The sequence below is a fragment of the Struthio camelus genome, chromosome 23 (assembly GCF_040807025.1).
Source record: "Struthio camelus isolate bStrCam1 chromosome 23, bStrCam1.hap1, whole genome shotgun sequence".
NCBI classification, from domain to species: Eukaryota; Metazoa; Chordata; class Aves; order Struthioniformes; family Struthionidae; genus Struthio; species Struthio camelus.
Genome location: NC_090964.1, coordinates 4,844,496 through 4,856,091, shown reverse-complemented (window position 1 = coordinate 4,856,091; position 11,596 = coordinate 4,844,496). Strand labels below are relative to the sequence as shown.

At 54.4% G+C, this 11,596-nt stretch overlaps 1 protein-coding gene across 2 annotated transcripts in view; it reads right to left on the bottom strand.

Moving 5' to 3' along the window:
- SDC3 (syndecan 3) overlaps positions 1 to 11,596 on the bottom strand; it is a 49,056-nt gene that overhangs the window by 6,929 nt on the left and 30,531 nt on the right. The window contains exons 1-4 of one of the 2 annotated variants that reach the window (XM_068917376.1): positions 5,301 to 5,415; positions 3,401 to 3,518; positions 2,520 to 3,097; positions 412 to 682 (exon numbers count right to left, since the gene is read on the bottom strand). In XM_068917376.1, the coding sequence (XP_068773477.1) occupies positions 412 to 682; positions 2,520 to 3,097; positions 3,401 to 3,434 (883 nt within the window). In that variant the 5' untranslated portion in view covers positions 3,435 to 3,518; positions 5,301 to 5,415. Of the gene's footprint in view, positions 1 to 411; positions 683 to 2,519; positions 3,098 to 3,400; positions 3,519 to 5,300; positions 5,416 to 11,596 lie in introns of those variants that run through there. The other variant, XM_068917375.1, reaches the window with a different exon arrangement.

The window sequence follows — 11,596 nt, the reverse complement described above, 5'->3', positions numbered from 1 at the left end:
AGGACACCTCTGCCCTGTCTCCGGCATCTGGCAGGCAGGAGGGCAAATGGGAGTAGCTCCTCCATGGGGCCAGAAGAGCCCTGGGACTGAAGAGCCCTGGCCACACCATTTCCATTAAAAAATCCTATTTTTATGAGAAAACTCATCTCAGCAAAAGGAAATTGTGCACAGCTCTGCACTCTCCCTTCTCTGAGCCCTGCAAAAACCTGAAGATCCCCGGGAAACTCCTGAGATATGGCCTCAGTGTGCAGGTAATTTTGGCAGGCAAGCACAAAATGGCACCAGGCACAAAACTACGCCGGGGCCCTGACGAAGGCTAGCCCCTCTCCCAGGTTACAGGCAGCCCGGGTTCCTGTCTCCCCTACAAACAGCTCAAATCCTCCCCCACGAGCCAATGGTCTCCAGTCTCACCTATCAACACTTCTTTTCTCTCCAGGATGTTCTTCTGTGGGAGCTGAGCAGCAGAGTTGCCAGAGTCTATTGTATTGTCTATGAGCCCGGGCTCGGCATTCCTGCCCAGCCCGGGCCCCGATGGAGGCGTCACTGCAGCCATCACCTCGTTATTGAGCTCGGGCCGAGTCGTGTCTTCCTCCTCCCGGATCTCAAAGTCCCCGCTGGGACCGCTGCTGACTGGCACTTCCAGGTCGTTGTCAAGCACCGTCGACACTTCTCCCGGCTCCATCTGGGAAACAGGACAAGGAGGAAGGACATTACTAAACTACTGATGGGGCGACGCTATTGGCAAGGAACGTGGGAGATAACATCAGGGTATCTGTTCCCTATGTCACTGAAACGTCCACCTGTATTAAGAAGAGCAACACAACCCCACATCTTCATGGATGCCAAGCCTAGGCCACCTTGGCTGAGCTGGACAATTCTTGTCTGCCCCCATCCCACGTGCCCTCAGGATGTACCAATTCTTGCCAGCTCCCTGTAGTTTTCTGTATCATGACCTAAAGAGGTTGCCATGTCACAGAACTCCTTTTGGGCTTTCTGTCCCCCAGCGTAGACCAGGAGCCCACTGAAACATTTCACACATGCCTTCTTACTAGGCCTGAAGGGGTACAATGATCTGTGCTACAGGAACATAACAAATTTAAGGGTCGGATGCCATCAGATGAGCTCCTCAAACCCTGACCCAAGAAGTCTCCTTCCTTCACTCTTTCTTTCGTCAGCCTGCTCTTATGGCTGCTGCCCCATAACACAGGGCAGGAGCTGGAATATTGTCCTTCTCCCCCAGGCTATGGAGCCTGCCCAGCTCCATGCTGGGGTCTGCAGCTGAGCTGCTCTTGGCAAGGTGGACAGCTCAGACTGCAGAGCAAACGTGGGCCCTGCAGATGAGGTGCTCTGTCCATCTCCGGCCCAACTCTGACCTATTTATTGCCTCCTGCACATCCTCACACTTGTGGATTCGCTGGGGCACAAATCCCACCTGACGTGTCACCCTCTGCCAGCAGTCTGATCTGCTACAAGCCTGTGTGCTGAGCTATCCAGACCGAGCATCCTCGAGCAAAGGTTTCCTTGGGATCCCTCCTTCATGGGGCAAACATCTTCCTCTGCAACTGCCCTGATCCTCGTATTACAAATCAGGATGAGCAAAAAGCTCATTGCACTGACCCCTGGGGCGGGCAACCAGCTCAGCTGACTTCCCCTGCTATGCCTGAGCCCTCTCCATGTCAAGCTGCTCCTGGCACAAGTGCATGGCTCACTGGTTCACCACAAGCTGGCTTTTCCCATCCTTTTGTGACAGAGATTAATTGAAGGTCAGCGAGAGCCCAGAGCTATATACATATATGTATGTACACAAAAAAGAGGGACTAGTTTAGACAAATCACTCCATCTTTCAGTCAAAGTGGTTTTCAAAGGGCCCCTTAAGGGCTCTGAATGAGAGATGTATCAGCAGATTAAATGCCCCTGCTTAGGATGCCCAACGGGCAGGAAATGCACCATCAATACATAATTGTGGAGCATGTGGGCCCCTCATTGCTTGGCTGAGAGTTGGCAAACAGTGCAATGAGCTCAGAAAAAACCCACAGAGGTAAACCCCCCTTCCTCCTGCAAAATAGGGTGGCCACGGTGCCAGTTAGGTACTCCCAGCTCTGCTCTTCCACCCCTGGCCTGGGGAAGCCACTCAGGAGCGGCACAAGGCAAGGCAGAGCTGAGGACACCGAGGACATATGACAGCCCCCAGCTGTCGCGCCAGCCCCATCTCCCTCCCACACCGAACTGCCCAGGTATCTGAGCAGGTCTGCAGGGATAAAGCAGCTCTCCAGGCAATGAGAGGGGCAGGGGCTGCTCCGCAGCATGCTCTGCCCCATCTCAAGCTGCTTGCCAGATTCTCCCACCATTTAATCTCCTTTTTCCAGCTCCCCAAGCGTTCGACTCTTCACAGAGCTGGGAGGAGCCCAGCCTGGCTTCATCTTACTCTGATTTACCTCAGAGCCTTCCCATCACCATCACTTGGCTTCAAATGAGGCTCACAAGGTCTTTAGCAGGCTGGCAAGGCTCCTGCTTCCTACCTGGGGGGCTTCTGTGGGTGGCAGCGTGGCAGGACTGGATGGCAACACAGTGCTTTTTTCCGTGAGGTCTACAGTCCTGGAGGTGCTTGGTTTTGGCAGGGACCTGGGCTTGGCTGTGCTGGAGGGGGTAAGCCGTGATGTGGGCACCTCTGTTGCTGTGCTGGTCTCGAGGACAGAGGTGGTAGGCGTCTCTAGGGTGGTGGGCCGAGTGGTGGCTGCCTTGGTGACAAAGGGGGGCAGAAACCTCCGGACGGTAGTGGGCTTGACAGTGGGCATGGTGGTGGTGCTGGCAGCAGTTGTGGTGGTGGTGGTAGTCATGGTACTAGGGGAGTCTCTGGCAGTGGTACTGGTCGTGGTTGCTTTCCAACTGGGGATCACCGGTGACTCTGTCATCCTGGGGACATACAAGATGCTGGTCGTCTGCTCGGGGGTGGTATCTTCCGCAGGGAGCATTTCAAAGGGAGTCGCCACAGGCTGCACCAGGGTGATTGGCAGAAGGGCTGTGGTGGTGGGGAGCGTGATGGACGTGTCCGTGGTGAGGCTCACTGCTGTTTCAAGTCCCGACTCCTGCTCAAAATCTGTAAGGGAGGCAGAAGGGCAAAAGGTGAAATTGCTGCCGTCCAGGGATTTTCCAGGGCTGAGATCCACTCTAGCGATTAACACGGGCAATGCAGTCACTCAGGGAGCCCAACCCTTTGGGACAGTTTTTGCTTTTAGCTAGCAGAGGGTAGGAAGGCTGCTCCTCTGAAGGCGGGTAAGGTGCAGTTCACCCCCTCTCCTGCTCCCCTGGAAAACCCTTCTCCACCTCCGCAAAACTCACGGCCACACTCCCTGGACCCAGCACCCTGCACCCCTTCCCTGGGAGCCTTACAGCTACTTACACCCTGAGCCAGAGCCTGAGTAGACATCATCCATTTCATCATCCCCAAAGGGATCGTCATCTCCAGAGCCTTCCAGGTCCACAGGCCTCTCATAGTTCTCATTGCGCCAGCGCTGGGCCTGCAATCAAGCAGAGGAGAGTCGCATAAGGAGCTGTGTATCGACCATGACATGGCCACCGGGGAGCCCAAAGGGAGGGCAGGTCTCGCTCTGCCTCTGACACCCCCAAGGACAGTCCTTGTGGGACGATCAACAGGGTTAAATGGGGGAAAACAAAGCCCAGGGAGCTGGAAATGCAGCCAGTGCTCCTGAGCAGTTTTGGAAAATGTTGTTAAAAGCATTTCTCTCCAACTCATTTTATTTTAGACGATTTTCACGTTATTCTTGGCATACGTGTGATAGTAGCGTATAGTATCAGCTGTCGTAACTCGGAAAGCATAATATGAAATAATTTTAGACTTGAAATATTCCACTGCTCTATACTGTTTTTAAAACTTGCAGAGCCCTTGCTAGGAGGACTCCCAAACATCTTGCTTTGCAGATCAAAGCATCTCCTGTTTGTGCTGCAATGAGAGAGCTTGACACTTCATTACAACCCAAACAAGAAGGCTTTGATCTAGAAGATAGTATCAGATGTTTCAAGATGTAACAAGCCAGGTTAATGCTTAAAAATAAAATAATGGGGCAGAATGGTCTCCTTCACCTATTAGGCTGCCTTACGTCTTGACAAGTGCTTCGAGTTTCTTGGTTTCTTATCCCAGATTGGAACAAAATGAGCTTTGAAATGTCAGAAGGTCCTGTGACACTGAAACTTGGGACTTGACCTGAGTTTTGCCCCCATGTCCCTTCCCTTTGCCCCCTTTGGGGCCTGTTAGCCAGGCACAGTGCCCCATGCACTGCTCCGAGAAGCCGGACAGAGAAGTCCCCCTTGGCCCATGAGATGGGAGGACATTTCCTAGAGGGACTGAAGGCTGAGATGGTCAAGGAGATGTTTGCTAGCCAAACCCTACCTCCCTATACAGTCACTGGGAAGCTGTAGATGTGCCACCTGTGTCATATGCTTACGGTGGCAGCTTGAAAACTATCCTGGGGACAAAAATCTCTTGGGAGAGTCAAGGGGAGCTGGGCTTTTAAGTGTCTGTCTCTTCTGAAAATGTTGCTAAGCTTTTCTGGCTAGATCTATTCCTTTATCTCAAGTGATAGCACCCCTCTCCCTTATCACCATCAGCTACTATTTATATCCTACCAGTTTTTGATGTGCTGTGCACTTTCCGAACCTATAGGAAAATTCAGCCTTTGCCCCAAAGATAATGCATGATCCTGGAGTTTCAAATATACAGTCGCCAGCAGCTTCATAGAGGAAGGTTGTTATCCACTGAAATTAATCCGCAGGGAATCGGAAATCACTGCAGCCTCTTGTAGCGCCAAACTCTGCTCCGGGTGAGGCTGAGGATAAGGGGGAAGAGGGGATGTGCTCTGAATTCGAGAGACAGCACTGGTTAATGCAGCTGAGGCAGCTGTGAGATCCCAGCACTGGGAAAACACAGCAAGTGTCTCACTGCAGGGCCATGGTGATGGGGCTGGGAAACACCAGCCGGGAGGGATGAGGAAGCCAAAAATGATAGGAGAAAGGCTGCAGGCAGCAGAGGAGAAGCTGGGGCAAGGGGGATGTGTCCTGCAAGACAAGAGCTTGCTTGGCAAGGACAGGAACATTGTCCCCTCGCTGCCCAAGAATCTCTCTGGTGCCAGCTAATGGCTGTCACGTTAGCACACGCGGGCAAGGGGCAGCACACAATATCGAGTCTTAGACTCCATGGTGTATATTAAAGGTCTGCCTTTTCCGACATCAATCTCAAGGGCAGCAAAGTCAGTGCCAGGAGAGCTCAGGGCCTCTCCACCCACCTCGTGCAAAGCGAGCACAGCTTCCCAGCCTGGCCAGTCATCGCTTTGATGGCTCTGATGTGACGGGCAAAATGACCTCCTCGGTCATTCCCGTCTCTAGTATCTCTGCTGCTCTGATCTCTGCCAACAAGCACAAGCACAGATGAACTAGTTAAAACACAAAGCGCAATACCAGCCCCCTAAGCCCTGACCTTCACCAAGCATGGAAAAGTGCAGCTGAAGGAAGGGGTTAGGAGACAGTTTTGTGCGGTAGCACACCCAAATCTGACCACTGCTGAGTACGTGTTGCCAAAGCGGCACAGGCAATGCCAGCTTCACACGCAGGCTCTTCACAACTGGTGCAGTGGCTGTTGTGGTTTTGTGCACGGGGAACTGGAGCAGTTGGAAATCAAAAGTCTCATCAAGGGGTTACAAGAGAGATGAGCTCAGTGTTGCCAAATGATTTTGAATAATCTTTTGCTCAGATCTATGAAGGAGTGAGCTCCAAGTCCTGGAGAAGAGATGATAAAAAGAGGAGGAAAAAGCAATACATCAAAGAGCCAATGTAAATGATTTTGTTAACTAAGTCATGGCTCATCTATAGACCAGCTTATGACCCTGCAAGAAGGACAAACCAGCCCTTCCCGCAAGCTGAGCTCTCAGGTGAAGATCGGATTGAGGATGTTGAACCCAGGCTATAGAGCTCAACCACTATGAGATGGCCCATGCCGGACATCTCTGTCCCTGCCACTGCAGCAGGGAAGCCAGAGAGCCAGGGAGAGCACGACGGATGTGCAGGGGCTCGTTCAACGCATTTTGAATGCTGGTCTGCTGCAGACATAGGGCAGCAGGGCCTTGGGGGTGCAATAGGGTATCGAGCATCTGTAATTTATGAGCCAGGCCACCAGAAATGACGAGAAGGGAAGAGAAATTACAAGGTTTGGGCAGCGGGAAAAAGGAACATTTGGAATTGCTTTTATTTGCCTTTTGATTTTTGGGGTATAGCATGGTCAGATTTCAAAGCTTTCCAAAGAAAGCACAGATGCCCAGAAACTTGCTCCTTTCTTCTTGTCTGAGGTTTTCTTTTAATAAATGAAAGCTAAGGCTTTCACTTAGTTCCAGGCCTTCAGCAGTGGGGTTTTTTTTTTTTCATATATATATATATATATATATATATATATATACACACACATATATATATATATCTCAAAATTTTTAAGGCTCACAAATAACCAACGAAGCCCTAGCACGGGTGCTCTGCAGCAGAGAGCACCACCCCTCAGCCCTGCCAGCTAACCCGAGCAAGCTCCCCAAAGGTCAAATTCTGCCGGATTGACCTGCAAAGACGTGCCGTAATGGGAGCCACATGGCCCAGCTCCATCGAGCTCATTTCTGCTTTAAATTGAAAGCAGACAAGGCAGCTCCAGCTGCCGTCTCCCTGGCTGCTTGTGCTTGGACGGGGAAGTAAAATAGTGAGAGCTCATTCCAGGAATGGCATGGCCCCCGCCACGGCATGCCGGCCTCCACCCCCCTGCATTGGGGAGAGCTTCGGACAAGCCGGTGTGTGCCCTTGATCTGTTTTGCCAGGAGAACGGACTGAAAAGATCCGTCAAGAGCAAACTAACACCTCCAACGTGCTCCCATCACGCTGCAGCAAGTAAAAGTCAACTGAGCAAACAGGGCAGGTGAGAACGTCGAATTAAAGTTGCTGCAACTTCCGCAGCAACATGGGTTAGGTAGGTGAGTTCAAGTACCTAAACCCCTTCGCCCATCCTGGCTCAGCCCCTGCAGCGGGGGCCCCCTCGCTTTTGCCTTGCTGGGCAGCAGCAGCAGGGTTAAACGCTGTGGTCCCAACTGAGGACAGCTGTGGTCTCCGAGAGCTGGGTGCAAGCACAGCACGTGGCTCTTTGCCTTCTGAAGGACTCTCATTTTAGCAGGAGACCACAAAGAGCAGAGTCCATGCCCCACATCTTCAGCCTGCAGAGAGCCCAGCTCAGGCAGCACCAGGCAGGCAGAGAAACCAGGGTTTGAACGCGGCAGTTCAGGTCAAAGCAACCAGAGCCCTGGCCTGGCACAAGGGCAAGGAGCAGAGCTTTGAGGGGCAGAAGCACCCTGGACAAGGTTTTGGGATCACTACACAGCCTGCAGCGGTGATAGAGAGGACCACCATGTCGTAGGAACCAGGACGGGAGCCTGAGCCCTCATGTCCCCTTGAGCAAGCAGCACCCTGCGGCTCTGAGCACCCCCCCTGGATCAGGCCCTTCCTGCAAACTCCTCACCAAAGGGATTAAGCCCCTTGGAGGTGAGGTGAAGGGATGCTGCAGTTTTATGTGGCTCCCTAGCACAGGACAAGACCTGCCACCGTCTCCTCTCTCTGGCCGAGCATCTCTACGGTCAGCGGGGGCACGGAGCGAAGGCACTCAGCGCCTTTGGGAGCTGGGCTCGTGTTGTGCCCGACGAGCCTAGCCCTCACCCCGAGGGGGTTGGCACATGACAGGTTTGCAGCGGCGGCAGCCGGCTGTCTCCCGCGCTCCCCAGTCACCTTCGGTCACCAGCATCCGTTTCATGTCCCTAACAGCTCCCTGGTGATTGTCACCGTCCCGCTCGCTGAGGCTTCCCCGCTAACCCGTTCAGCCCTCCTTCACGACTTTCCTAAAAGACTCGCTAAAGAGCAAGACGGATGGATGAGAAAGAAGAAAGGAAAAAAAATCACTTCACTCCTCAGCCTCTTTGTGCTTGGAGCAAGTCACAGCCGTGCGGAGCCAGTACAGGCAGCTACTCTCCCCGTTCCCCATGGCAAAGGCAATGGCCAGAACTGTTGCTATGAGAATTGACCTGCCCCAGATCCAAAAATCTGACTGTCCGGTGAGAATAACCGACCCCCTCAGCCCAATATTTTACTGAGACAGCAAACGAGCCCAGCATTGCTCTGCCCAGCACATGGGAGCACGGGCAGGGAGGGAGCGCGACATTGCCAGGCCCCGGCTCCAGCATCCCCACGGGGCTCCCTGACGAAAAGCAATCACAGTGTGCAGAACCCAGGCGGGCTCGGGGGCACCGGTGGTTTCTGAAAGGTGCCCTGAGATCTGGGCCTCAGAAGCAGACAGCTTCACTACCTCTCACATGCTCTGCCCCCAAAATCCCAGGCACTCCCAGCATGGAGCCAGGAGCCCTTCCTCCTTGTCCCGGCCCTTGCGTCTGTTTGCAGCAAGCAGAGCAGGGGGGCTCCTTCTTTGAGCTGCACCACCCGCATTTCGCAAGCATCATCGCCTTCTCCGGGGAGAAGGAGCAGGATCTGCGCCGCAGCCCCTCGGGGCTCCTGCTCCCGGAGCTGCCAACTGAAGCAAGCACAACTTCACAGCAGTAAAACGGGACGCTTGGCAGGACGGCTGATTTTCCACCCTGACGCCCTCCATGCGCAAGAGGCATTTTTGCAGTGGGGACTGGATGTCTGCCCAGGATCCCACGCGAGAGCCACGAGGCAGCAGAGGGAGGCGGGCAGCTAAGCCCCTGGCTGCAGGCCAAAGCGGTGGCCCCTGGCTTGCCCCTTATATGCAGTAGAGCAGAGATGCTCTCAGCCAGGGTTTGCCCTAAGTGGATTCAAGAGGATCTGCCGTGATCAGTGGAGTCTAACCAGTGACGAGAGCAGCCCTCAGCACCGGGCAGCCTGCCAGCAGCCCAGCTCCGGCTGCTGCCTGGCCAGCTCAGTGCATGCAATAACAACTCTTGCATGACAATCCCAGCATCCAGGCACCGCAGCGCAATTGCACTGAAATATTTATGGCCTGCAGCCACCCGCACTGGAAGATGCAGCATTCCAGCTGCTCAGGGGAGGCAAAACAGGACTTAACTGGGCCAGCAGAGAGTTTCTCTCCTCTCGCTTCCCCGTGAGTCTCCTGAGGTTGCACACAAAGCAGCTCGTACATGCAAGGAGGGAGCTGGTGATACCATTTACTGCATTATAAGCTCATGCAGTGGAAAAAGACTGGCTGGCAGGGGAACACGAGCCCTCACACAATGAGTTATCAGGGACAGGGGCTGGGAGCTGGGCACAGAAGCAGTGCTGGGATCCCGCCTCCAGCATCCTCGTGCACAAGACCAAAAATTTCTGGGCTGGCTCCATCCCTTGTTTCCTGCGTATGACGGTGGCCAGGGGAAACCTTGGCCAGAGCCCAGCACCTGCCCCAGGAAAAACAAGGCAGGCAGCAATAGATGCTGGACAACCCTTTGCCCCCTCCCGCATCCTAGGATGGCATCTACCCAGCGTTAAATCCTAAATAACTGCTCGGCTGGAACTGGGCACAGAGAGACCATGCAGTAAGGTCACCTCTAGCCCACCAGGCTTTACAAAGATTTATTGGCAAAGGTTTGTGAAGCAGCCTCGTCCTTGGGACGCCAGGGTCGAGCGAAGGACAGCGATGCTCCAGCTTTGGTCCAGCACTGTGATCACAGGCACAATCGCTATGACAGAGCCTAGAAGATGGCTCTGAGCACCAGCCAAACCCTCCTAGAGAAAGGGGTCCGAGGGCATGCACAGCTCACGCTGCCTGCTGCAGCTCTCAGCAGGGCCATGGGGAAGGAGCCAGGCAGCCCCATGGCAAAGCCACATCTAGTAGCTGCGTCAGGACCCCAAATACCACCGGATGCAGCCAGACTGCCCAGGCACCCAGCTGCTTTTGCACCAGCACGGAAAGAAATCAAGGCTGGATCCACCTGGGGAGCAAAACACTGCTGGGGGGAGGAAGCCTAGCAGAAAGGGAGGCAAAAGGTGGCCCTGTCCCTGAACGCCTCTCATGGCTGTCCCAATGCACAGGGTGGGCATATGGGATGCGGCTGTTTCCGGAAGCCCCTTCGCCGCTTGGTTCCCTTTCCCGAGCCACTTACGTAAACCGCCTCCCCAACCAAGCTGCCCCTCTGCGGCCCAGCTGCAGCCCTGACGGTATTAGGTCAGGCTCATGCAATAAATCTTGGGAACAGTCGGTGTTTATTTGGATTTACTGCTGCTTAGATTGTTAATACTCAGCGCGCACCAAGCCCTGCAGTCACACATGGCCTCCAGCCTCCCCCCAGCCAAAGAAGAGGCATCTCCACCCGCCGCGTACAGCTGGGAGAATAAGCAGAGAGGAACAGTGATTTTCCCAGCCTGGCTGCGAATCACGTAGGACGGCACTCTGATCGCCTGATCTGCAGCTCCCTCTCTGTCTGTCCCAACCTCTATCTCCCCAAAAGCCCAGCAAAGACGCAGCCATGCCCAGGAAAGCAGCTGGGTGGCTCGTCCTCAGTGCCAAGTCAGAAATGTCACCCCAGCCTTCAGCCCCGAATGAGCAGGCTCCCCGTGGTCAATGCAAGGTTGGAGGACACCATGGGGCTGGATGCAACCTGCTACTTTGGCCACCTCCAGCCTCCCCTGGGCCCAACTGCCCCATCCCAAACGTCCCGTCCCAGACCCCCTGCCTGGGCCTGCATGCAGCGGGAGGCAAAGGGCCACCGATTAGCCAGCTAGAGTTGCCCGAGCCAATGGACAGCAGCTCCCAGGCATGCAAGTACAACTTCCCAGCGCAAGTCTCTTGGCGGGGGGTTTCACTAACCAGCTTAGCCCTGCCTTCTCAAGGACGGGCTTCATTAGGCAAATTAAACTAGGAGTCAGTGCAAAGCTGCCGGAGGGACCCGTGCCCAAGACGGCAGCTGGGCTCCGGGGGTTGCAGCCGACAAGCCTGCGGCAACGTCTAGCAAGTCTGCAGACGGCAAGCGAGGGCCGTAAAGGTTTAAATGTGCCCTGTGAGGTGCCAGCTCTCTGCTGGGCCATGCTCAGGGACTGTACTGCAGAAAGGTAACCGCTTGTGCCACACTGCCATGGCCCAGCCGATGAACAGATTGCTGCCACAGACCAGGACCCAGGTTCTCCCAGCTGATCCCGACACCACTGTTGTCCCCACCACTGGCACTGTCCAAAATGGTTACAGGTCTACCACTATAAAAGCAAGCCCTGAAGCAAAGCAGCCTGTATAGGGCTGGGACAGAAAGTCAAATTTTGATCAAAGTTCTTCCAGTATCCTAAATGGGCCAAAATAAGTGCCAGATCCAAGGGATTTGGATGTCACCATATTGAGACCCCAGCTCTGGAGGTGACTTGGCCAGCTCCTAACATGACACCAAGATCAGACAAGACAAACATCCCACATGACTCCGAGGGACGTTATTCCTCCTCCAGCCACTCGCCAGGCTCAGTGAGGTCAGCACCATGATGACACCAGCCCTGCTGTGTGTTGTCCCCTTCGGTGCCTCTCCGCCGGGACTTGGCTGCACTGGCCGGGAAA